This window comes from Neolamprologus brichardi, chromosome 14 (genome assembly GCF_056152115.1).
Source record: "Neolamprologus brichardi isolate AB-2024 chromosome 14, ASM5615211v1, whole genome shotgun sequence".
Lineage (NCBI taxonomy): Eukaryota > Metazoa > Chordata > Actinopteri > Cichliformes > Cichlidae > Neolamprologus > Neolamprologus brichardi.
In genome coordinates, this window is record NC_142117.1 from 10,373,388 (window position 1) to 10,398,763 (window position 25,376).

Genomic DNA, 25,376 nt, shown 5'->3' on the forward strand with positions numbered 1-25,376 from the left:
GACTCAGAAACCCAACAGAATAGTTTTCTTTATCCTGCAGGGTTTGTTTTTTTTACCATGTGATTGCGCAGTCCACAATGATTGTACATTATCATTATTACATTACGCATTATATGTATATTTATTTAAAAATAAAACTCAAGTGATTTCAATGCTGACTTTCCCCCCCCAAAAAAGAAAAGAAAAGAAACAAAATAATTTCAGCTCCTGCTAGCTTGACCGCGACTTTGCTCATGTAACCTACACTTTGAGCGGAACCTGACGCGGGGACGACGTTGCTAACCGTAGTTATTTTTGCGTCGGACCGCGGGGACAACGCTGCAAAATCAGACCCCTGTAGTTTGTAGTTCACACATTCTTCAAGTTTTTCTTTAGAAGACGAAAAGAAATTGAGGTAGTTGAAGTTGTAATGGTGTTAAACACTACTGCGTGAGGCCGTTTAATGTCCTGTACTTTGGCTTGACTTTAAAAAAAGACTCTTAAACACAACATATTAAGCGGAAAACAGCCTCTCTGTGGCCGCTTGTTCGAATGTCCTGCACGCTGGTTGGCGCCTCTGGAGCTCGGATCCCCCTGGAAGATGGACGGGCTGTGATTCTGGGCCGGGGTCCGGACACTGGTGTCACAGATAAGAAGTGCTCCAGACATCAGGGTGAGGCGTCCTGCTTATCTGCCAAATTCATCGCGAGACACTCTAGATTTAAATCTGCGAAGCTGTTAGTGCTCGTGCTCTGCTGAAGCATAACTTTATAACAAACCACCCTAAAGCTGTAAATTACTTTACAGTGTACAACGCAAGAAAATACTGCTAATGTGGCTGTAAGCTTTAATTCATTCATGTATTTATGTGAGAAAGTAAATCAGTGGTGCTGACTGAGTTTTGTGTTTTGAGTGTCTTGCATTCACTCTACAAGTCACTAACAGGGATTTAAACTCATCATGACTGAACTTTGGTTACAATTTTACATACAGATATATGTACTTATTAAGTGAGGAGCTTAAAATTGCATCCACGGGGAGTCAAATAGAGCAAGAAAAAGAACCAGGCTGGTACTTTTTTTCTCCCTGAAAATCAGTAGGTATGTATATAAATGTTTTAGTGGTTAGGGGCCAGGTGTGCCCTTCAATAGTTTCTTGGGAATCACCATATTGGTGCAAACATACAGTTTTCTGCCTGGCAGACTGAGTTATCTTTGATATTTCTCATAGGTTCCATTAAAGAAATGGCAACAAATGACTGTGTTCTTGCAACACAGTTTGGAATTGGTTCTTTAACTTTTATTTAAAGACACAACACTGCTTCCTTCCTTGAATTAGATATAGTTTAATGCTAAATGATTTATAAGTCAGTGTTAAGTGGCCTAACAAAAAAAAAAACTAAATAAAACAAAATAAAATAAATCTTTCTGAAAACGTTCAGTTACAAGGAGTGGATTGAAAATGAGTGAAAAAGCAGCTAATGTCCAAAGAAAACTTTGAAGACCTTGAGAAATCCAGGAGAACTATTACTCAAGACTTATTTAAAAAAAACAAGTCTGTTAAAGTATAAAGACAACATTGGTGGCTCAAGACTTTTTTTGCATAGTACTGTATGTAATGGCACATGGTAATTTTCAAAATTAGCCGAGGCATTTGTTTTATGCATTTAGTTTTCATATTGCAAAATAAAGACTGCATTTAAATGGCAAATCTGCATTAAAATGAGTTAGAGAGTTGTTGTTTTGTCTTGTTTTAGTTTTTTTGGTCCCAGCTCTAGATGTGTATACATACGAAGTGTGTGTGTGTCTTTTTATTTATTACAGTGAAGGTGGTGGCTTGCTTTGCAGACCAGGATGTTGTTGTTACACAGGTATGAAGAACAAACACTGGGTGCCTCCACAGTAGAATAACGACCCTGCCTATTAAACTAGAGCACACTCCTTTCAACATCAGCGCGAATTAATATTTAACCCCAAGCAATTACACCTGATCCACCCGCAACCGGCGTGTCATTATATTCAAAGCTGATGTCAGCACATTGTCCTCTTTGTCCACTCTTGTTACCTCACAGCTCATGTGCTAACTGTAACTGCTACAGTCCAATGTCCATTTCTCCACAGCTGGGTCCCAACCCCAGTTCCCTGGATGGTGAGAAGCTGGGCCGGGGTCAGTCTGGTAAACTCAGCCACGGAGGTACTCTCTACCTAGTTAACCAGAGCCACCCATTCACACTGAACTACTCTCTGAGCTCCAATGGGATCACCTCCAGCACGGCACAGAGAGGGCTGAAAGCAGCAGATAAGACAAAAGGAGGGACGAGTTCAAAAGAAAAAGAGGCACAGTCCAGTCCCACACCCAAACGCAACATAAAGGATTTCTTCCCCAGCTCTCCCATGAAGGTAAACCTCTGTGATGTATTGATTCATGGATCTAGCTGTCTACAAGCATATGTATATGTATAAAGAGGAGCCAGAATGAGAGAAATTGCTGTTTTGTTCCTTGTTATTTAGTCATCTAAAAGGCAACTGAGCCCAAAGAAAGAGCAACCTGAGGTGAAGCGCCAAAGAATAGCGGAGGAAGCTTCTGATTGGCAGATGAAAGAGGAGGAGGAGGAGGATGAGGAGGAGAGACTGGCTGGCGAACGGCTTAAGTACCTTCAGGAATTTGCCAAAAAGTCCCTGACAGAGGAGAGCAGCAGCAACCAGCCGTCATCGTCTTCAAAACCAAGTCTAAAGAGCAGCTGGCAGCAGTTTGGCAGCTTAATGGTTTACACAGCTGCTGGTGTCAAAGGGAGCGACAAGGTGGGGAGTGATTCATTCAGATGATCAGCAGATATGGAGTCTTTATCTACAGCAGGCAGTGTTTTATATAACGTTCAAATGAGTGAAAGACCTAAAAACTCTGCAGCATATCATGTTCAGCTCTTCTCAGTAAATTAATCAGCAACTCTTTTTGTTATTGTGTGAACTGGGATCCAAAAGGTCAGAAAATGCACCCATCATAATAAAAAAGCCTTACCTGATTAAAATCATTACCATTTACCCCTTCAAGATCATCTTCTCAGGCTCCTCTGGAGGTCTTCCATCACAGCTGCTTCTTTTTTTTTACATTTCTCAGTGGAATTCGCATCCTGTCCCCTTTGATTTGTGTCTGTCCAGTGACTGCTGGATCACGTCCAGTGTGTCACATGGATTCAAATATGCTGTGTGGGGTGAGCAGTGGCCAGAGATTTTGGTATTGAGGTCTGGGTGCAGGGAGGAGGGGAACGGGGCTGGTCTCGCTGTGTGAAAGGCCCGGCTGCCATCACCAGCGATGATCCTTCATGTGAAATTTGGGTCAGTTTGTCAGAGGAGTCGGTGCTTGCTGCCTGTACGAGTTTAAGGTTTGTTTGAACTGCAGAGCTCACGATGCGTGCAGTCGTGGGCTTACACGCCAGAGTTGCATGAGCAGATGAGCTTGACTCGGAGATGAACAAGATGTTAAAATTCAGGTTTATGTGTTATGCACAAGGTTTTGTGAAAGATATGGCTAATTTGCCTCTTCTAACTCCAGATCGCTGGGTTTGACATTGATGGCTGCATCATCACCACCAAGTCTGGCAAAGTCTTTCCTACAGCACCAGATGACTGGAAGTACGTCTGCACTCCTCAGCTTTTCCTGTTCATTTTTCTCATTCCATTTTATTTGATTTTATTAAGAGTTACAAATAAATGTCTGTATTTTCTTTTTTGCGTAGTTTCATTTCCAGATTGTCAGACTTTCACGTTTTGTTTGTGTTCAATTACCAGAATTTTGTACCCAGAGATTCAGCCCAAGCTAGCCAGCCTGCTCAAGAAAGGTTACAAGGTGAGGAGAAGCTTATGTGATGCTAATGCTAAAGTGTACTTTTGCACGGTTAAATTTGATTTGCTCTGGCAGCATTTGTCACTGGGTTTGTCTCTCGCCCTGCAGGTGGTCTTCTTCACCAACCAGTTAGGGATTGCTAAAGGCAAACTGAGACCAGAAGTGTTCAAGTCCAAAGTGGAGGACATCCTTGCCACTCTGAAGCTGCCTGTGCAGGTTGGTCATGTTGCATGAGCTGGTTCTCATTGTTCATAGTACTATTTATAGGTGATCTCACTGTCTGTGTTTCAGGTGTTTGTAGCAGCCGGTCCTGGTATTTACAGGAAACCAGTCATGGGAATGTGGAATCACCTATGTGAGAAGGTAAATGGCAGGTAACATCCATGAAAAAGGCGCACACGCCCACTTAAGAGCCACACCTCAAATGTTATTTACACAGACACAGCCTGCACAAAGAAGCAGTTAACAGATGTGATGAGTCATAGAAGCCGCCCTCATCTTTTCTCATTTCACTGTTGCACATTTGGCTTTGTTTTTTTATATCACATCCACAATAAAACAAAGAAGAGTAAGACAACAAAAAGTAAATGAAAAATCCTTTGATTTGATTATGAAATCATTTTAAAAAGTCATGTGATCCACAAACACAGTTTTGATGAACAGGACCATTAAAAACGATCCAATGGTGTAATGAGAGTATGTATTTTAATGTGTTTATGTGAGTGTAACATATACTTGTGTTTCAGCAAGTCCTTATTAAAAAATATATTATTATTTAGTTTGAATGTTTTTGCATGTATGTTTCCCGCTCAGGCCAATGATGACGTGACTGTTGACATGACACAGAGTTTCTATGTTGGAGGTGAGTGATCCCAGCTTCTTTTCACAGTGAGCTGCCCATAGGTGCAAGATGTGATATCCTCGTGTTGGTGTTGTTCCCAGATCATCATACTAAAGGTTGTTCCAGGATCAACATTGCAAGTGACCAATCAGAATGTTGTGATGTCATACTTTTGCGACTTTGGGAAAAACCGGCGTAAAACAAAAAACTGTACTTAAGCTGCAAGAAACCGCCTTTGTCCGCCGATCAACGGACCCTAACCCTTTAATAAACGCTAAGCAGAATTGATATTGTCCTTGCAACATTGGAATTTCATAAATGCACGAATGGGTTGGTGCGCAAAAGAATAACGTCACAATAATGTGATTGGTCCCTTGCAATGTTGAACCTGGAACAACATTTTCATGATGATCTGGGAACAACACCAACACGACGATATCAGATCATCCCCCATACGTAATGCAGGACTGGCTGTTATCTAGAGCCCAGCAGTGAAGAGTATAAATGCTGAAATAATACTGAGTAACAAGTAGGAGTGTGTGTGAGAGAGAGAGAGAGAGATTTAGATATTTATTTGAATTGTTGGCCTACTCTATACCGATTCATTTTCCTTTGAAGCAATGTCAGCTCACACAGGGAAGGTTTTCGCATGTTCATCCTGTGCCTGTGCGGGTTCTCTCCTCCTTCTTCCATAGACATGCATGCTACGGTAGCTAATGATTCAAAACTGACCACAGATGTGAGGTATTCACAGGGCTTGAAATGCATAGAATTAAGTGCTAAACAAATCTAAAGTGGGACTTGTATGGCACATTTAGTGTCAGGAATACTAGAACAGTGTTATATAAGTGCGAGTACATTTAATGTTTTATTTTTTCTCCTGTTTGCTTATTTTTTGTCCATTTAGTCCAGCTGTTGTCACAGAGCACAAACTTGTTTTCATCATAAACAGAAGAAAATGTCAGGCTATTTTTGAACATTTAACCATTGTTAAATTGCGCATCCCTACATCGCGTTATCTACTAAGTTCTGCAGTTTGGAGACTAAACTAACTTCACGTCTCCCTCCTAAATTAACCTTCGCATTAACTCAATCACATACAAGCTGCACAAACATGCACACACAGCGTGTGACTTACATCTGTGCTCAGATGCCGCAGGAAGACCAGAAAACTGGGCTCCAGGGAAGAAGAAAAAGGACTTCTCCTGCAGTGATCGCTTGGTAAGAGCTATGTTAGCAGCTTAGAGGAAACCCTATTTACACTCTTGATCTTTTGTGGCATGTCAAGTATTACCTGTCGTCTCTTTATGTTAACGGAGGATGTATATTCTTTATGTCATAGTTTGCTCTGAACCTCGGATTGCAGTTCTACACCCCAGAGGAGTACTTTTTGGGTTGGAAGCGCGCCCCCTACAGCCTGCCTGAATTTAACCCTGTGGGTACAATATAGTCTGTACATATTACATTGTATATGTCTTCTGCTTCAGTGTTTCGTTGACGGTTGTCTTTATTTAAATCGCTAGTCTAAGCTCGACTCTGCTGCCAGGCTGTACGACCCACCGTCCGCCTCCCTCACCTCCGGTGACACCGAAGTCATTGTTGCCGTGGGATTCCCAGCATGTAAGAAAACCACAGAGTCATCGTTCTGTTCTCACCTTTGACAAACACCCTTCTGATCTCATTCCGTCTTCCTTTGATCTGCAGCGGGTAAATCCACCTTCTTCCACACCCACGTTATTCCAAAGGGCTACGTTTATGTCAACAGGGTGAGTGGCGCTTGCGGCAATATGTGCTTATCCACTTTAATTTTGTCTTTGCACTGAACTACTTTAACTATAATGAAAATTATCTATATGGTATATATGGACTGGTTCTTATCTGGTGCTTTTTTACTCTCCTCGAGCACTCAAAGCATTTATTCACACATTCACACTCTAATGAATGCATCTGGGATGAATTGGGTGTCAGTATCTTGCCTAAGGGCACTTCAGCACGCAGAGTGGAGCAGTCAGGAATTGAACCAACCTTTCAATTAGCAGATGACCCACTCTCTCCTGAGCCACAGCAACCCTAAATTGTCAGCCACCATATTTTTGTCACCGTTTGTGTCTACTTTCCATGTGATATTGACACCTCTCCATTTGTTTCCGGATCAGGACACACTCGGTTCGTGGCAAAACTGCGTGTCGGCATGTGAGCGCGCTCTGAAGGAGGGCCACAGCGTCGCCGTAGACAACACAAATCCAGACCCAGAGTCTCGCAAACGGTAAAGCACCTCAGTCTGAGTGCGTGTGTGTGTCCTGACTTGTTATAGTACACCCATATATTCAAATCCACCTGACCTGAGTACACACTGGGCTGGGGAGTCATTCAAAGATGAACACGTATCCAGTGTCTACCATCACATTCAAAGTATATATCAGATATTTGCAATCAGGGTGGAGATATTCACCTTCTGTTTACACTGAAGTCTAATAGAGTCACTTATCTGCTTGGTGTTTCTGGAATCAGCTCAGTGTAATACATTGAATTATGTGACAGACTATTTGACTCTGGTGCTGTATTTCAAGTTTGATAAGTAAAGAGAGAGAGAAGAGCCATGACAAGCACTAACTTTACCCTCACAGAAAAATGCTCTCAAAGTGATTGTTATTGTTGTGTTTCATCACTTTATTTTTGTTCCTTTGTGTGTATTTGTGTGTATTTTGTAGCTATGTGGATGTGGCCAAAGCAGCAGGTGTTCCTTGTCGCTGCTTTCACTTCTCTGCCACTCTGGAGCAGGCCAAACACAACAACAGGGTATGTCTCACTCGTCCACACTGCGCCATTATACACTCGTGGGTTTTTGTGTTGTTGTTTTTAAAAAGCATCATTATTGTCGGCAGTTCCGTGAGATGGCTCCGTCAGACAGCAAACACGCCAAGGTCAATGACATGGTTTTCCACAGCTATAAGTAAGTAACACTGGTCAGGAAGGACAGCCCTCCCTCCCTCATTCTTTAAGTTTAAGACATATTTGTTTGTTGTAGCAAAAGGCCCACATCTACCATTTTCAGTACCGGGTAATTCTTTATTCTAAAAAATTCTCCGTCTCTCCCTGAACAGGAAACATTTCCAGGCTCCTGCTCTCTCCGAGGGATTCTCCGAGATCCTCCAAATCCATTTTGTTCCAAGCTTCAAAGACAAGCAATCAGAAACTCTGTTCAGACAGTTTTCTGAGGGCTGACTGGACACCTTTTACTTTTCTGACAAAGAAAAAACACAAATGGTACCCAGTAACATCAGCAGACATCCACATTTATTTCAGTCCAGTGTTTTAAGATCTCTAGCCACAAAGTCCAACTCCAAAATCAGAGACGTTATTAAAACGGTGTTTTAACAAAGGCCAGTTGAACATCTATATGAATGAACATAACAGTAGTTTGATGCGTCACGTAGTATGTATGTTGTGTAATTTTACTGCACAGCTTGAATATGTCAATAAAGCTTTAGAAAATCTATTTGATTGGTTGTGAGTATTTAAGTTTGGAGAGAGTTCACCTCCTCTGTGTTTGCTCTGTTGAAATCTGCAGTCTAATCCTGGACCCGCTCAGTTTATCTCAGGCAGGAACTGGATCTCCTTCCCCAGATGCTGCTTCAACCACGGCATTATCTTGAAGAGGTCAATGTGAAAGTCTCGAGCATCTGGAGGAGGCGTCCTTGTGAATCCTTGTATTTTACACACATCTACGATGCCCCAAGACACCACACCAACCTGGTGATGAGAGCAGGAAATTGTCTCTTTGATCCTGATTCCCCAGCAAAGTTAGGCTCTTATAAATATCGGCAAACTGACCTGAAAGTAGCGCTTCTTTTTCTGCAGAAACAGGGACCCACCAGAATCGCCTAGAAAGAAACGCATTGAGCTGTTAGGTGGTTCCGATGTTGGTCAAACTCTTAGGATTACTATGCAGAAGAGACCAGACCTTGGCAGGTGATAGCATCCTGATATCCTGCAGTTCCCCCAGAGCAGAGGAATCTGTCAGGTACAAACTCATCCAAAGTCACATCCGTGTGCTCAACAAGCTTCCTTGCCTTCTCCACACAGCCAAGCCTCTGCAGACAAATGATGCACTGTAACAAATCCCTGTTAACACAGTACTGACGATAAGACGAAAGCAGCGCTCACCTGACGCCCTGTATGAATATGTGTTTCTTTGCGTTCATTGCTTCCTGAGATCTTATGGTTGAAAAAAGCAGGAGTCTGCTCGAGCGTTAGTAACTCCACTCCTGGAACATTAATTTTATTCGGAATAAATTATCATTTATTCAACGATTTATCCTCAGTTTTGTGTCACACTATAACAGACTCATCGCAAATCACGTTGTGGAGAAGGTAAAGGTCACGTACTGTGGTCTTCACAGGTAGAGTTGACTTTCTTCATGGCTCGGGAGCCTGGTACGGTGCATGGCAGGCAGATGGGTCTGTTGTACGGCACACAGACAATAAGCATGACAAGAGGATTAGAAACGCACAGAATGTTTAACTCGTCTTACCTGGCCATCCATGACAGCGGGATGCTGCTGTTTGTCTCCACCAGAGCTACATCATAGTCATAAAACTCTGAGACGTTTCTGTGTTTGAGTGCGCTGGTGCTGTAGCTGGGGTGCATGATCACTCTCTTGACATTTGACTGGGAGGGTGGGAGACCTGAGGACAAACGACCACAGCCTATAACACAATGATTAGCACCTGCAGTTTATTCATTAAGAACTAAGCTAGGATTAAATACTCCTGTCGGTCAAATCTGACTGATTTACAAATGAAAAAACTCATAAATATTGTGTTTTACATCTGATTGCCTCAAGGCCTTATGACATCCTCCACACTGTGCACTTGAACATATAAGAGTGATGAGCACCTCTTTCGTTCAATTTTGAGTGTTTTTATCAACTTTGTTACATCTGCGCACCACAGGAAATGAATGGGAATCCACCCCCATACCCCCTGGCTTCTGACCCCCTGAATGACCACTGAACGACCCATTGAACTGAATTTGGTGGTGGAAAATGTTCCTTTTGTCAATTTAAGAGCTGTTAAAACAATTGTGACCAAAACACTAAAGTAAGGGGTTGCACACAACTGGAGGGTTTTAATCAGGATTAAAAGATGCCATTTTTATGTAATTTTTTAATTAAAAAACTAAATAAGGATTTAAAACCAAATTACAAAATTAACTGGGATTTCTTTTTAATGGATTGTGAATATTGAAACTAAATTACAATTTAAAAGAACTTATTAAAATTAAAACTTTATCAGCAATTAAAAAGAATATTAGAATTAAAAAGTAAATTTGATTAAATTAGATTATAATTTGTCACCCAGCTTTAAACTTGAATACGATAAAAAGGTAAATTAGAACTAAATTAAATAGAAATATGATCAAATAGAAAATAGGATAAAAGACTATATTACTGATTAAGACTTTTGTTAGGGTTAAAAACCACCTGATTAGGATTTAAATTAAATTAGAATGAAAAAGTAAACAGAATTCATATTTAATGAGAATCTTAAGATTAAGATTAAACACTAAATAAGGTTTATAAAATGGGATTACACCAAAGTAATTCACTAACAGTTTTTTATTATTAGTGAGTCCATAGTAACATATTTATATTTTATAATTTCAGGATGGTCTGTGCAACGAACTATCCTGACTTTTTATGTGATTTCACACATTTATTATGTAGTTTCACTGGTCCGGCCACCTTATGATCTAAATGGGCTGTATGTAGATCTACAAATTTAAGAATTTTCCACAATAACCACTGACCATATTCTATGTACAGCTGCCGTGGGACACTGCCCGTGCTTTCTCTGGCAAAGCAATGAGCAGCCGTCAGCACCCAGTTCTGGCTTACAATGGATCCAAAGCAGGACTTGCCCGTTCCCCATTCAGCCTACAGGGAAGGAAAATGTCAGTATGTAAAAATCCACTTGATAATATTGAACACAAAGAATTCCTTATTGAAATAAAGCTCTTACTGATTTCAGAGTCACGTGCCAGGGGGTGGTGTAAGCTCTCTTTCCGCCGTCCTGCTCATCCTTGGAGATGTCTTCCTGAGCCACCCCACACATGGTCACACTCTCGTCACCTGATTTATAGATTAAACAAATGAATGTTCCCACTTCAGTTTTTCACTTTTGTTTTTTTCAACAAGCATGAAATGTGAAAGATAAATCGCTAATGTTGTTTCATTTGGCTGTTTTGTGTTAGAGTGGAGGGTTGACTTCTACTTACTAATGATGCTGTTGAACACTTCTCCCAGTTTGTCATAATCTTTGAGGATGAACACGTGAGTCTCACCACGTTTTTTTGAGGCCAAAGAATTCAACTCCTCTTTGTTCACCTTCTCCTTGACGCCAAACACATAGACGTCTGAAAGTGCACATGGAAACATAAATGCAGATAAGTGCGCCAACTCCAGCTCAACCTTTTTAATATGTTATTTCCATCACAATACCTAGCATTTTCTCATTTGTGTGGTCTGGGTCTGGGTCTCGGTTACTATAACCCAGCAAATCCCGGATCTTTGTGAGGACAGTCTTAGCCGATTTCCCTGTGTTAGAGTAACCTGTGGGTAGAAAAACATTAGGACAGAATAAATTATATTTGTACAGCACTTTTAAAACCAGCATTACAAAGTGCTTTTCCAGAAACACTTTGTGTTACAATGTGATATATATACACACACAAATATATACGTACATGTATTTGTATATATAAAGATGGCCCCAAATCCTTTGTAACGTCACTCAATGTATTCAGACTTTCATTCTATTCAGACTATATCGTCCTATATATACAGACTTAGTGTAATATATACAGCATTAAAACAGTGTCTCTGAGTGTTGTCACCATCTGTTGCTATGATGATGATGTTCTGGGTCTCATTAAATTGATTGTTGTTGCGCTTAAAGATGCTCATCCTCTCTTCGACGCGCTTCAGAGCACCGTGGATGTTGGTGCCTGTCTTGCGCCCGTGGCCTATACGTGAACAAAGAGGAATAAATCACTATGGAAATAAATGCATCACAGTTGTGGTGCGATGCAGACTGACTCAGATCAAAAGACGTGGTTTTCAAATAAAGGCAGAACAAGCAGAGTCATACTCATGTAGTTAAAATCCATGATGCTCCAGATGACGTCGTCAATGTTACCACTTTCTTCGTCCATGATGTCGACGATGTCTTTGGCCTCGGTGGCAAAAGACAACACGTGGAAATTCAACTTTACATCGTAACTGTCCAGCTGGAGAAAAAAATGAAGAACATGAGTGGGTTTCTTACTTGCTGAAAGGGGAAGACACATAAACTAGGATCATAAGTGCATCAAGGATTTCACTGTCAGGTCTCAGGTCGTCACGCTGAGCTCTTTCAATGCTGACCTTTCTGATCAGAGCAATGGTGGCATTCCTGGATTTCTCAAACTCCTCCCTTTCGATGCTTCCTGATGTGTCCAGTAAGATGTAGATGTGCATACGGCTGACTTCAGCCACGCGGAAGGTTCGGCCAAAGGAAATGCTTTCCTCTTAAACACACAAAGTGGATTTTTTCTTTTTTTTTGGCTTTTTGTTACTGATTATGTGTATTCCAATTATATCAACATGTGCTTAACATTTCATGGTAACCACCTTTCTTTTTGTCGTCAGGTGACATTACATCCATTAGGCCTGCAAGTGATCCTGTCATGGCTGCAGCCACAGCACTGGGGGAGTCAAAGGTATTTGGACCTGTGACAAAGCAACACATTGTTAATTTGCTGTCATGATGCTCAATTTTCTTTTCTTTTTTTGTTCTTAAAGAATTAATGTCCTGTGAAATTATAGGCAGAAAACTGTAAATTTAAAGCACCATGGCAACGTGGTTTTGATCCGCTCCATTCCCGGTGCTCCAGACAGAACCTTTCGGCCGACCCGAGCAGATCCAGACCGGTCTGACACCGGTAAGTCAACTTTTCTCCCCTGAAGAACCGGCCCCCTGACCTCAGGGCACCGGGTGGGATCCCCGGGTCGTCACAGTCATCAGCTGAATTTGCAAACAGATGCAAAAAATATAAAATAGTGATTTCTGGGAATTTCAGCATCTTTGAAAAGGCTTTTCATGTTTTCACTATTACAGTGACTAAAGAATTAGGTTTGATTATAAAAAAGCAACTATGTAGCATGTTGAAATTATGCAAATGGGCTTTTTGAGACATCAGAATATTTGCACGTCACAATGAAATAACACTATCATTCCAGTGTAAACTGCAGCATAAGCAAGTGTGATAAACTGGAAGAAGACCCGTGCAAACGTAAGTGGAGTTCCTTAAAATTTTATGATTCATACAGAAAGATTCGCTTTTTAATTTCTTCTTTTCTCACCATGGTTGTTACAGATGGGGGTTTCTCCCGTCCACTCCCCAGAGAGAGTGCAGTTTCTCTCAGCTGAGCCATAGAGGGTGAAGCCTTCCTGGCAGGAGAAGCTCTGTGTCGCCCCAACAGCAAACCACTGGCTCCTGGGCCAGAAGTCACCATGATCCAGCTGCAGCTGAGCCGCACACAGCACATCTGGGTGAGAGGAAGATGTATGTGCACACCAGAATGGGACCGCTTTCATGTGTGTATGATACTGAAGGCATCATCATCATCATCAACATTACCTTTGCATGTGGCCCTAGATGCAAGCCTCCCACTGGCTAGTCTCATGGGCGACCACTCCCCTTGTTCTTCACATGTCCTGTAGCTAACTGGGGACGGGTATTTCCCTGGACCGCAGTGATAGGTCAGCACGCTGTCCACCAGCCCTCCCTGTCGAGGAAACAAACAGTTGTTTAAATAAACAGATTAGGTAACATGAGGTTTTCCAGTAAAGCCATGTCCCTGTTGCATCACTTGGATTTTATTTTATTTTTTTGTTTTTTTATCATAACCAGAAAATCAACTTTCTAATTCTTCTGTTGTCAGCAACATTAAAACTACGCTAAAACTATGAGAACTAAAACTGAATATTTACACTATTTAAAATGCTGTACATTTGCATTTTACTTAAACCTCTCACCCAGGTGCACATATTACTTGGAATTGGAATTACCTTGGAGTAGGTGACATGTCCACCTTTGATGCTCTCTGTGACCGAGCAGTTCACGGGCTCTTCATCATCGTACGCTTCATCTACATAGTCGTAGTCGGTCTTTTGCAGGGACCCTAGAGCGCACGCAGTGAAACTGTGGCTAACAAACATGCAGTTCTGCACGCACACAAAGCACACTCGGGCATGTGGCACCAGTCCACACACATCTGACACAATCAAATGCACTTAAAAGTGAAATGCTCACCTCTATGGACCAACACGAGGAGGAGGATCCACAGTATAGATCTGTGGTGCATGGCTGGTCTCTGTAGCAACTTCTTTTTTACCTTTAAGTAACAGAAGCTGCAACAAGAGTGTTTCTATCGACATGCAGTCTGTTCCTTTATTTGATGACTGATTACCCATTAACACAGAGGACCGAACGGGAAGAGGAGGCATTGAGCAATTTAGGACAGAGGACAAATAAAGTCACTCACTTTTAGTTTTGATCTCTTTCTCTTTCTTCAGGATTGTTTGAGGTCTTGTTCTGTTCAGTGACACATTTGAAATACTTAGTGAACACAAACCAGACACCAAACCGATCACTGTGTCAGGGAATTTAAACTGTTAAAAAATAATTGACTTGTTGGCTTATAATCTGTCAAACAAATATGTCAAACATATCTCTCATGAACGATATTGAGTCATTTTGACCAGAAAGAGCATTCCTATCACAAGATAGAAGTTTTTTGGAAAAAAAATATTTTTATATTTCCTTTATTTATGTGGTTAAAAAAGACTCGCAGACAATAAAAATGTCTGTTTCAAAATAGATCTGACCAGAAGGGATTAGAACAAATATGGTAAATGGTCTGTATTTCTAAAGCGCTTTACTTGGTCCTAAGGACCCCAAAGCGCTTTACACTATACACAATCATTCACACACTGGTGATAGCAAGCTACGTTATAGCCACAGCTGCCCTGGGGCGCACTGACAGAGGTGAGGCTGCCGGACACTGGCACCACCGGGCCCTCTGACCACCACCAGTTGGCAACGGGTGAAGTGTCTTGCCTAAGGACACAACGACCGAGACTGTTGGAGCCAGGGCTCGAACCGGCAACCTTCCGATTACAAGACAAACGCCTAACTCTTGAGCCACGATCGCCCCTAACATAACAGTTCTATAAACACACTTTAAGGGACCAAAAAGGACTGGATTCATTATGTATGTAAAACAATGCAGAGTCATAAAGATACTTTCAAAACAGGTCATTTTATTTACAGTATAACTCCTCCATACATCATGTTCACTGCAGTCTATTTAGCCAAGCCAACTTTATTTATAAAGCACTTTGAAACAGTAAATGCTGACCAAACATTAAGGACAGAATAAAATTACAGAAAAATAAATAAAATAAAATAATAAAACACAAACATGAATTAATAATAATAATAATAATAATTGATCCAAAAAATAAAAATATATATTTAAAACACAGAAGGTCCATAAAAAGCACAATTTAAAAAAAAATAATTAAACTAAAACCTATTTTTTTGCATTATTTTTTAAAATGTTTTAATTATAAAAAAGAAAGAGATTAGACCTTTAAAAAAACACAAATATCATAAATCACTTCTTTTCAGATGATCCGCTTTTGGCACAACACACAGTTTCAGATCTCACAATCAGATGTCACTCCTGCTTCTCCACACTGAACGCTGCCGTCGTTGCTATGGCGCCATCTTACCCAGAATCCCTGTTCGATGACTGAGACTGCTCCGTCTCTGCAGCAGCGTTCTCGTGTGTTTGTGTTTGCTCACTCGGCTGTGCGCAGGTGCACATTTCAGTGAAACATTTTAGGAGCTTAAACCATCATTAAGGGGATTACCGAGACTTAACAGGGACCCCCGCACCTCCACCCCCACCCCAACCCCATCTTTGGCATTCCCTGCCCTTCTTCCCGCCTCCTCCAGGGCTCAGTCCTCTCACCTGACAAGGATTTGCTCAGCAATGTGAGCAAGTTTCTAAAACCTTTTTAACCAGGCACACAAACACACGTAAAAGAAAATAATAATAATTACTGCAATAAACTAGACAGACAGCAACCACAATCATCTCTACTGCTGAAGATCAGAATTTGATTGTACTTTTCTCTCATTTCTAGCAGTGTTTAGGCCCCATTTTTGATGGGGTCTAAACAAAGGACTGTGCTGTGCTGGGGGATTGAGCGCTGTAGGCTTTCACAGCTCATGTGGAGGTTTGCAGTCAGGGCAAAACAGTGAACAATGACAAGAAAACTCAGGGGAACATCTTTAAAATTCCCTCACGGATAAAAGGATATCTTCAGGATCATATCCCAAATGGTTTCAGCACAACATTGGAGCCTTTAAGAAGAGGAGCGCACTGAGAGAGTAAAGATGTCTGAACTCAGCCAAGTCGCTGTATACCCTGACTCCTCAGACATTTATAAGGTGAGTAGGATATGTTGATTTTGATACCCCATGTTTTTGGATTTTTACCGGATATGTTATGGAGCTACTGTGCCAATTTTCCTGGTTGTAGTTGGATTACCAAAATGGGCAAATGTTCTAAAGGCTCAGATCCCGAGCTTTAGTCAGCATCACTTGGACTTTAGTAATTTGTGGAAAGGCCTTATATCAAAATCTAGTTTTAAGAGCTTAAGGAGTTTGGTTTGAGAAAACAATCCCAGCTCAAGGCTGCTGTCGAGCTTGTTTTCCACAGCTGTCAGCCTTTAGAGTAAAGCCATTCAGCTGTTGTGGAGATTAATCTGTTAAGGGTTTCACTTCAGATGATGAAGACTGGGTAATATTGTTGAAACAAGAATAGAAAGGTAGTCCAGTGTAAAATGTCTGCACATTAAGTGACCCGCTAATAGGCTTAAGAGACCATGTTGGCAGTTATTGTCCTGCACATTCTGCCTCTGCTTTGAAACATGTGTTTGTAGTCTAGAAAACAAACTTTTGCTGTTTGAGTATACTGCAAATATATCTATGCCCACTGTGTGGCTTTGCAAACTCTGGCTCTTTCCTGGACATTTCTTATGATACTATAACGATTTGTTTGCTTTTTTGAATTTTTACAAAACAGCAGAGAAAAGTGTCTAAGCACACTGGTGATCTCACAAAGAAGTTCTTACCCGGTCATAGTTTAGTTTCTGTAACTTTTTCTCATTGCTGCTTTTTTTTTTTTTTTTTTAGCAAGTCGCTAACTTTATAGCAATAACAAAGAGCAGGGTTCCCACGCAAACATCAGACACAATCAATAATATATAGACGCTGTTTACACTACTGAAAAACTAATTTTTATATCTCAAACTTTCAACTCATTAACACAAGCTTCTGAGAAAATAATTTTGAAATTTTTCAGTGATGCAGTTAGAATAATATCCTTTTTTTTCTGTAGCAAAACAAGCTTCCACAGTAACTAGCTGGTTAACATACCTGGACATTTAGCCACAAAGGAGTCAGATATCTGGCTGACCAGATCTGAAGGTAATGATGGGTCAGTGTCATATGAAATGTTATATGTAACCCGACCAGCAGTGAAATGGAACCATAAGATGTGTGTGTCTTCTAATAACTGAAGGTGTGTTTCGTTGCTTTTTATTTGAAAGCAGAGGAAGAGTTTAAAAAAGCTGTTTTTAAAACCAGCACTTGTGTGAATCTTTGATTTTTACATCCGCAGAATGTCTTTTGCAATCCCGCCTTTGAGCTGGAGGGGGAGAAGGAGGAGAGGGTGGAGGGATTCAGGACATCCTCTTCTACTCCTGAGCCAATCAAACCACCAGGAGCAAGTGAGTCAGCCAATCAGCTTGCTGCTTCTTGTGCCTCTACCCTAACGGCATCATTTTATCACTTAAGCTCAGTTTTCTTGAAATATAGGTAAATGTGGCCTCATGATAATTGTACTCAAGTTGTAAAAAGTGTACAGTTGATGCCTTCTTTAGCTATTCTCAAGGGAAACAAATCCCATAAACATATCATAGTGATGTCATTGGGTTATGTCAACTTTAAATAGACGTGGTGAGTTTGGAAGTTTTCAGTGATGTCCTTATTTCCAAATGAATGCATTTCCCAGAATACAGTTCTTGAAAAACAAAAAAGAAGAAAACAAAGTGGAAAAAAAGAGATTACAGATGTTCTATGCATTTCTTTCAGGCCTAGTCTGGGGATTTTTTGGTGTGTGTGTGATGCGTGTGCGTGCTCCGGGCTGCGGTTGGGGGGTGGTAGTGGTCTCTGCTGCTGTCCTGCTCCTATTAGCAGCCCTAGGACTGATGCTGGTCCTCATTCTCACACGTGAGTCACTGCTGCACATCAACTGCTTCATTACCACAATCTCAAACTGATTAAAAGGATTGAGTGATTTCATAAACCCAGGATCCATGCTAAAATCTCAAAGTACATCATGAACTCACAGATACTGGAGTTTAAAGGTTTCTCAGCATGACTAGCTCTCACTGCACATCATAAAAATCTTCTGGCCCAGATGTATTTGCTTCCTTATTTAGAAATAAAGAACCAGGCAGTGGAGGATCAGGTGCTGACCACTGCCACTTCAGGCCTACAGCATGCAGGAGATGGACAGTCCCAAGCTTTACCTACAGTCCCTATCAGCAGAAGTAAAGAGGACAGTACAGCTGCACCACAACCTGCCAGAATCCCTCCATCTGAACCAAGTAGGTCTGGCCTCTATACCCGAAATACTTTTTGTTGACCTAAGACACAAGGTCTCTCTCTCTCTGCCTCTCAGGATGTGGAGGTGTTTTAACTGACACTGAAGGAAGTTTCAGCTCTCCGAATCACCCTGCGTCCTACCCCCCAAACTCGCTGTGTGTGTGGGTGATTCAGGTCCCGCCCCCCTACCTTGTCCAGATTCATGTCTCCTCTTTGACCGTGGAGGGACCCTCTCCTTGCCTGTTTGACTGGGTGGAGGTGCGGGAGCAGATCGAGCAGACTTCTGTGGTCACCAGGTCAGTGATCATGAAACACACCTTCTTATGAACATCATTCACACCTCCATATTTCCACAAGCAACATTTTTATACACGATCAGAGTAGGAGCATTATGCTGTTTCACTAAACTGCTGATAGATGGCGCCAAAAGCCTGTGCATCATTGGAAAGCGCTTCCAGGTACTGAAGGATTTTTGGAAATTTTGTACATATCAACACGTTGACCTTTTTGCTCACATTCCTGGACAGGGTTGTAACGTGATTCACTAAATTCCTCTAACTACGTAACACATTTCCTGCTTACAAATCCTTTTAAGAATTTAGAGCTGCATGGCTCAGGCACAAAGTTCAATCCAAAGCTGAACAAGAATGAGACTGATCAAAAAGAAATGTCTCCCTTGCAGGTTCTGTGGTAACGTAGCGCCACCGACGGTCAACACAAACAGCAGTACGGTGTGGGTCACCTTCCACTCTGATGGCAGCATCGCAGGCAACGGCTTCACTGCCCAGTACAGGGCCGTACTCCCCGGACACAGTCAGTAGCCTGCATCTGGGAGCACATGCGTTCACTCTTGTATATGTTTTGCAACCATGTTCAAGTTAGCACGTTGTGTTTTCTCAGAAAGCTGCTCCAGAGAAGAGTTCATGTGCGACGGCGGCCGCTGCCTGCTGCCTGTGTCTGTGTGCGACGGTCATCCAAACTGCCACGACCAGATGGACGAGGCAAACTGCAGCCACAAGCACAAGGGTGAGAGTCCACGGATGGAACTGAAACAGAAACAGGAAAGGTCAAAGGTCACAATTGAACTCACTTTTATTTATATAACATCGGATCACAACTGTCACCTCAAGGTGCTTTATATTGGAAGATGAAGACCCTGCAATAACAGAGAAAATCCCAACAATCAGATGAACCCCTACGAGCAAACACTTGATAACAGTTGGAAGGAAAAACTCCCTTTTAACAGGAAGAAACCTCCAGCAGAACCACAATCAGGGAGGGGCGGCCATCATCTGCATCATAAGAATCCCCCAGCAGTTAGCCTAGTCTATTGCAGTGTAGCTAAGGGGGGATCCAGGGTCACCTGATCAATCCCTAACTATAAGATTTAACAAAAAGGAAAGTGCTAAGCCTAATCTTAAAAGTAGAGAGGGTGTCTGTCTCCCGAATCCAAACTGGCAGCTGGTTCCACTGAAGAGAAGCCTGAAAGCTGAAGGCTCTGCCTCCTTCTCTGCTTTTTAAATACCCTAGGAACCACAAGTAAACCAGCAGTCTGAGAGCAAAGTGCCCTATTGAGTTGATATGGAACTATGAGGTCTTGAAGAAAACATGGGGCCTGATTATTCAAGACCTTGTATATGTGGAGAAGGATTTACTTCAATTCTGAGATTAACAGGGAGCCACTGAAGAGATGCTTTTCTTTTTCACAGAATGCGGTGGGCAGAAGATTGGGCCGTATGGTTACCTGGCAAGTCCAAACCACCCCGGGCCTTACCCTCACCAGCAGGTTACATTCTAAACCATTCAAACTGAAAAATAATCCTAATAGTAATTGAAAACACAACATTATAAAGATTCAGAAGTACTTCCACATGCATAACGCATTCTCAGTCCGACAGCCACACCACAACACGCAGTTTTCTCCACTAATCTGATGTTTTCCAGTTGTGCATATGGCGTATATCTGTTGAGGAGGGTCACGTGATCACGCTGAGCTTCAGAAACTTCAGCCTGGAGACTCAGGATGTGTGCGAGTTTGACTATGTGGAGGTGCATGACAGCGTCAGCACCGGAGCTGGAAGAGTCCTCGGAAGGTGAGAAGTGCCACAGTCTTTTATCCTGAGGGTAACTAAGGACAAACACATTTACCTTCGTGCAAGTTAAACAACCAGTTTTCTGGAGTACCTTTTGTGTCTCTTCTCCCTTTGTGCCAGGTTTTGTGGTACCACCTTCCCCCCAGAGCTGACCTCCTCTGGCCCTCACATGACAGTGGTGTTTGTGGCTGATGAGGGAGTGGCCGACAGCGGCTTCAATGCAACATACCAGGCTGTGTCGGTGCTGGGCAGTGAGTTTTCATGCTTTAATATTACAATTTTTTTTTGCATTAGCTTTCTATAAACCTCTTCTACATCCTTTTTATTTTTAAAGGGACATGCGGCCCCAGGCAGTTCGCCTGCAGCACAGGGGAGTGTGTTCAGCAGCAGTGGCTGTGTGACGGCTGGAACGACTGCCCCGATGGTGCGGATGAACAGGGCTGTGGCAACTCCACCTATCCTCCCTTTAGTGAGTCTGGTTTATCTCTGACCTCAATCACAGCCAGTTTTTGTTTCCACTGCCAATGAAAAGCAGCAGGAAGAAACTTAAGTGTTGAAATAACAGGAATTGCCGATGGCTTCATATTCTGGGAAAACCGCCAAATCGAAATGTTACCACTTTTCACCTCTATGTCAACATGGTTTTGTGGTTTCTATTTTATAAGTGTTTCTCTGAATGAATAATTTCCTCTCATGAAAGTAGCCTCGTCTTGTGAGCACATTGAAGTAGAGATGTGTCGGGGCCTCAGCTACAACTTCACCTCATTCCCTAACATCTGGCTGTCCATTGCTGACCAGAGAGAAGCTGCCACCCTCCTGGGACAGTATCGGGTAAAAGTCACATCAAAAAGCTTCATCGGACATCTGGAGCTGTAGCTGGCAACTGTATCAAACCAGGCATCAAACCATCCTCCCTCCCCTCCTTTTGTCATCCAGGTGCTGATGGAGCTGGCGTGCTTTGAGCCTCTGCAGAGGCTGGTTTGTGGGATGTTTCTGCCCCAGTGTAGTCCTCAGGGCGGCGTCCTCCAACCCTGCCGCTCAGTCTGCTCCTCCGCCGAGCAACAATGCAGCCAAGCCCTGGATCGCTTTTCCTTCAGCTGGCCCTTCAACTGCCACCTTCTCCCAGACTCACAGGACCCCTTGGAGTGCTCACTGCCTTGAAGCTGGGACAGTCCAGTTACCTTTGAGATCATATCAGGCCCATGCAGGAAATACCCGAGCGTTCGAGGACCTTACTTACCTTAGTGGAAACAAAGGTTTACAGTTTTAAACACAGTTTGTAATACATGTGCTCAGTATATATGAGACCACATGCAGTTTTGAAGTAGACAGCTAAGTAAAATGAAAGCTTTCGATCTGCGACGGGAATCAGACTGTTTTACTGTAAATTGCCGTATTTATTTAATGCTTTGATGTCAATCTTGTAAATTAAATAAACCATGCAGAGAAAATGTGTTTAAAACAAAGTTTATTGCATTGTTCTTCAACACACCACATCACTCCTAAATACTCGGATTACTTCAGTTGATCTAATGTTAGCTAACACAGGAAACAGGCTGTCACAGCGGTACTTTGCTGCCCTGACAAACATTTAACAATTCAGTCACGTGACATAATTGATCTGAGAAAGCAACTCACTGATTTTATTTCAACCCAGGTGGTAACTTTTATTACAGAAATAATTAAAATTTCAAGACTTACCTAAAAACGTAAAGAGTTTGAATAAGAATCACTCGGTGTAAAATTATAACGTTGACCCACCAGGTTCACGTTCTTCCTTAGAAAAGCTTCCAACACCTGCTTTTCATTTTTAAACAATCATACAAATTTAAGGCTCAGAAAGTGCACTAACAGAAAGAGCTTCTTCCTCACTCTAATAAATTCAAGAGAGGAATTTACCTTCCAAAACAAAAGCGGCTGTATTAAACTATTTTGGATTTGCTCAGATTCACTTGGTGCAAAGCTTATATTTGTCAGAATAATCCTTCAGTTGTTGAGTTCAGTTGTTGTGCGCTATTATGGAGGGACAATGAGTTTCAGGGTATGGTCTAGGGCAACAGCAGTCAGGCCCCACACTCGATGTTTGCCATTCCTAAACACCGGAAGAGTGTATCCGTATTTGTCACCGGTGCGGAAGTGTGTGTAGCCTCGGTTTTGGGGGTTACACAAGTGAGACAAGGACAGGGTGAAGATCTCATCCACCTGGAAGCGGGAAACAGACTCTCAAACTTTTGGCATTTTCATTCGATTCAGCTTGAGTAATTATATTTTTAAAAATTGTCCAGCTCCTTGGAAGCAAAATATAAAGCAATGAGGAGTTGCTCAAGACTTCTGCACAGTACTATATATTAGGGTCAAGAATAACATGAGACTAGTCAACTCTAGTCTCACCCTGTTCTTTTCAAACAGACAGAAAATGGCAGATGATCGTACCTCCCCGGGGTTTGGTTTGAAGTTCAGCTCCTCTAGAGGACCGAGGTTAGCCAGCACAGGAGCAATAACCATCCCCGACTGGATCGAAACACATGAACAGATTTTTAATTCAAATTTACCTCAGATATTCGATGTTTTTGAAGGTTTTTACTGAAATTCCTGCTCATTTCTATTTTATCTACTTGTATAAGGAATCTCTGGGTATTTTGGGCAGATGGTCAGACCAAATAATCAACACAGAGCTCTTACAATGTCACATAATCATTTTTCACCATTATTTATCAACCAAACAATGAATTTACAAAAAGAACAGTGACTCTAAGTGCTTATTTAGGGTAATATAAATATGGTATGATTTTGTCAATTATTTTGTAATATGCATTTCTACTTGAGATTTCTAGTAGAAATGCATAGCTCCACTCACCGCATCTCTTAGTGGCTTCAGGACACCCCACACCTTTTCTATTCCCACATTTACACCCAGCTCCTCCCTCGCTTCCCGCAATGCTGTGGCCACCACATCACTGTCTGAAGGATCGCTCTTTCCTCCAGCAAAGCTGGACAAAAAAAAAAAAAAAAAAAAAAAGGAGGCAGGACACATAAAGTACTCCAATAAGTAAGATTTAAGACATAGCCTGCTTCTAATCTACCACTAACCTGACATCTCCTTTGTGCCTGCCTTTCAGAGTGCTGGACCGCAGGGTGAAGAGAAATGCAGGCTCCCCATCAAGAGAGCAGAGGGAGACCAGGACGGATGCCCATCTCTGATTTCCTTCTTTTCTCCCCTTCTGCAACTTGTAGAGCTTTAAGTTAGGCCCCAAGTGCTGTCGACATCTGTTTTCATTCCCAAGGGATAAGCAATCTCTCCAGGTATCCGACACGCACGTGGCAGCCTGATGAGTAGCTATGGTTTGGTGGAAACTGAGGCTAGGGAGTTGTGGTTTATTGTGCTTGTTTTCTAAAGTCCAGGGAATATGTGCTGACAAGCTGAGAGGTCTAACGAAGTCCTGTCCATGAGTTAAATGGCTTTGAAGAAGGCTACACTGAGTCTTCCTGGTGTGGCTAAACGAAGGCAGGCGAAAGTCCCAAGGTCTTCTCCAGCACTGAAGGCAGGTTATTTTGACTAAACAGTTCCAGTAAGTGCGCACAGGATCACACACTTGTTTGGTTTTTGTAGAGGCAGAATGGTGGTGGTTTAATAAAATGGCTTTGGATAGAAGGTTTTCAAACCGTGTCTGTCTCAGCTTATAATTGAAGCTACAAGAAGATACTGGTGCTGAACTATAAAGAGTCTCTGTGGATGGTCCATCCTTGTGGGTGCCTGTTCCACTTATTTCTGGGTGTCTCCTTCCTTTCTCGTGACTTGCTTCCTGCCATCCAGCACATGTGATCTCGGAAAAACCACAGAGATGAGAGTCTCTTAACAGCTGTAATGATCTTTTGGGGCAAGACCACGTCAGAATCCGAGAACTTGGCAACATCCTATAAAAGGAAACAAAACGTACAGATATTATCGTAAATGTATTAGTCAATTAGTTGTGTTCATCAGCTAGTTAAACCAACTTGAAAGAGGTGAAAGATGAACCAAAATCTGCTCGTCTCTGCCAGCAGGGGAGGTGAGCGATTAGATAACATGGGTAAACAGGGCTGAAGATACCCTGGTTTAACCGAGGTCAGAGGCTCACCCAAACCTACCTACAGTAATACTGGTCACTGTGCTCTCACTGTCATATCTCGGTGTTACGTTTAACTGCTGTTCAAAGCTGTTAAGACACAGAAACGTATTTCATATTAGCTTCAAATACGGAGTTCACGTTTGGCTCAAGTTTCTCCCAAACTTTGGTTGTTAGCTGTAGCTAGCTGTATTCATTTGTTAGCAGTGATGACGATATATATATAAAATATGACATTGTCAATGTTCAGACTTCCTCATCGCCAACTAAACCCATACAAAGAAGGCTTTTTAGGCGAGAAAATCTTCAGTGTCTTCAAAACGAGTAAGGAGCGCACGCAGGCTAACTGCCCGAGCGATCAAAACAAAAACCAAATAGCTGAAGTAGCTCATACCCCAAAGCTAACACTCAGATTTGGCTTATGACAAAGCCCCAACGTGTTTCACGGTATGTCAGAAAACACACAAAGGTGCCAAGTATGACAGTAAAACGTCATTTTAACACAGAAAAGGCTCACCTTGAAAGTTGAATCAGCAGCTGCTAGGCGGCTGCCGGCAGTCAACATGGCGCCGGCTAGCTTCACTTGCGTCAGTGTTGCCCTCACTACGTCGTGATGACGCCAAACTAATTGCACAACATTCAAGCTTAGCCTGGTGTGCTTTCTTTGTCCCCTCCCGAGGTTTGGTTTTAAGACACGACGTTTACGTTATTTAGTGATTAAATCA

At 42.1% G+C, this 25,376-nt stretch overlaps 4 protein-coding genes across 5 annotated transcripts; 2 read left to right on the top strand and 2 right to left on the bottom strand.

Annotated features, from left to right (window-relative positions):
* The first annotated feature begins 281 nt into the window (after positions 1-281).
* pnkp (polynucleotide kinase 3'-phosphatase) lies at positions 282-8,162 on the top strand. The gene is made up of 17 exons (XM_087850794.1): positions 282-652; positions 1,803-1,849; positions 2,100-2,378; positions 2,490-2,780; positions 3,532-3,611; positions 3,768-3,825; positions 3,931-4,038; positions 4,114-4,185; positions 4,636-4,684; positions 5,814-5,884; positions 6,006-6,098; positions 6,187-6,283; positions 6,368-6,429; positions 6,820-6,929; positions 7,375-7,462; positions 7,549-7,616; positions 7,768-8,162. The coding sequence occupies exons 1-17, from the start codon at positions 532-534 to the stop codon at positions 7,886-7,888; spliced, it is 1,815 nt and encodes a 604-aa protein (XP_087706920.1). The 5' UTR covers positions 282-531; the 3' UTR covers positions 7,889-8,162.
* On the bottom strand, positions 7,939-14,132 carry si:ch1073-280e3.1 (complement C2). The gene is made up of 19 exons (XM_006801120.3): positions 14,022-14,132; positions 13,778-13,890; positions 13,347-13,494; positions 13,069-13,254; positions 12,557-12,730; positions 12,337-12,435; positions 12,091-12,233; positions 11,816-11,954; positions 11,562-11,690; positions 11,167-11,277; positions 10,944-11,081; positions 10,688-10,797; positions 10,476-10,602; positions 9,199-9,352; positions 9,053-9,126; positions 8,831-8,931; positions 8,628-8,757; positions 8,498-8,547; positions 7,939-8,416 (listed from the first exon to the last, which is right to left on the bottom strand). Exons 1-19 carry the CDS (start codon positions 14,071-14,073, stop codon positions 8,252-8,254), a joined length of 2,343 nt encoding a protein of 780 aa, XP_006801183.2. The 5' UTR covers positions 14,074-14,132; the 3' UTR covers positions 7,939-8,251.
* A 1,673-nt stretch (positions 14,133-15,805) lies between these two features.
* mfrp (membrane frizzled-related protein) lies at positions 15,806-21,994 on the top strand. Its single transcript, XM_006801119.3, has 13 exons — positions 15,806-16,229; positions 17,464-17,572; positions 17,937-18,074; positions 18,287-18,454; positions 18,529-18,748; positions 19,135-19,265; positions 19,353-19,478; positions 20,162-20,238; positions 20,397-20,545; positions 20,666-20,796; positions 20,880-21,014; positions 21,249-21,376; positions 21,482-21,994. Exons 1-13 carry the CDS (start codon positions 16,176-16,178, stop codon positions 21,704-21,706), a joined length of 1,791 nt encoding a protein of 596 aa, XP_006801182.2. The 5' UTR covers positions 15,806-16,175; the 3' UTR covers positions 21,707-21,994.
* A 455-nt stretch (positions 21,995-22,449) lies between these two features.
* Positions 22,450-25,270, bottom strand: nudt8 (nudix hydrolase 8). 2 transcript variants are annotated; one of them, XM_006801117.3, is made up of 5 exons: positions 25,169-25,270; positions 23,636-24,460; positions 23,403-23,535; positions 22,979-23,056; positions 22,450-22,747 (listed from the first exon to the last, which is right to left on the bottom strand). In XM_006801117.3, the coding sequence occupies exons 2-5, from the start codon at positions 24,457-24,459 to the stop codon at positions 22,562-22,564; spliced, it is 1,221 nt and encodes a 406-aa protein (XP_006801180.2). In that variant the 5' UTR covers position 24,460; positions 25,169-25,270; the 3' UTR covers positions 22,450-22,561. The 2 variants fall into 2 exon arrangements, with proteins under 2 accessions (XP_006801180.2, XP_087706922.1); XM_087850796.1 differs by lacking the exon at positions 25,169-25,270 and adding an exon at positions 24,674-24,801.
* Positions 25,271-25,376: the final 106 nt, after the last annotated feature.

Coding starts and splice junctions, on each gene's coding strand:
- si:ch1073-280e3.1 (XM_006801120.3), bottom strand. CDS start 14,073: ATGCACCACAGATCTATACTGTGGATCCTCCTCCTCGTGTTGGTCCAT. Junction 13,891..14,021: donor CCTCGTGTTGGTCCATAGAG/GTGAGCATTTCA, acceptor CGTGCGCTCTAG/GGTCCCTGCAAAAGACCGAC. Junction 8,417..8,497: donor AAAAGAAGCGCTACTTTCAG/GTCAGTTTGCCG, acceptor TCTCATCACCAG/GTTGGTGTGGTGTCTTGGGG.
- pnkp (XM_087850794.1), top strand. CDS start 532: ATGTCCTGCACGCTGGTTGGCGCCTCTGGAGCTCGGATCCCCCTGGAA. Junction 4,039..4,113: donor CTCTGAAGCTGCCTGTGCAG/GTTGGTCATGTT, acceptor TCTGTGTTTCAG/GTGTTTGTAGCAGCCGGTCC. Junction 6,099..6,186: donor GCCTGCCTGAATTTAACCCT/GTGGGTACAATA, acceptor TTAAATCGCTAG/TCTAAGCTCGACTCTGCTGC.
- mfrp (XM_006801119.3), top strand. CDS start 16,176: ATGTCTGAACTCAGCCAAGTCGCTGTATACCCTGACTCCTCAGACATT. Junction 18,749..19,134: donor CAGACTTCTGTGGTCACCAG/GTCAGTGATCAT, acceptor TCTCCCTTGCAG/GTTCTGTGGTAACGTAGCGC. Junction 21,377..21,481: donor CCCTCCTGGGACAGTATCGG/GTAAAAGTCACA, acceptor TTTGTCATCCAG/GTGCTGATGGAGCTGGCGTG.
- nudt8 (XM_006801117.3), bottom strand. CDS start 24,459: ATGTTGCCAAGTTCTCGGATTCTGACGTGGTCTTGCCCCAAAAGATCA. Junction 23,536..23,635: donor AGGCACAAAGGAGATGTCAG/GTTAGTGGTAGA, acceptor TTTTTTGTCCAG/CTTTGCTGGAGGAAAGAGCG. Junction 23,057..23,402: donor TGAAGCCACTAAGAGATGCG/GTGAGTGGAGCT, acceptor GTTTCGATCCAG/TCGGGGATGGTTATTGCTCC.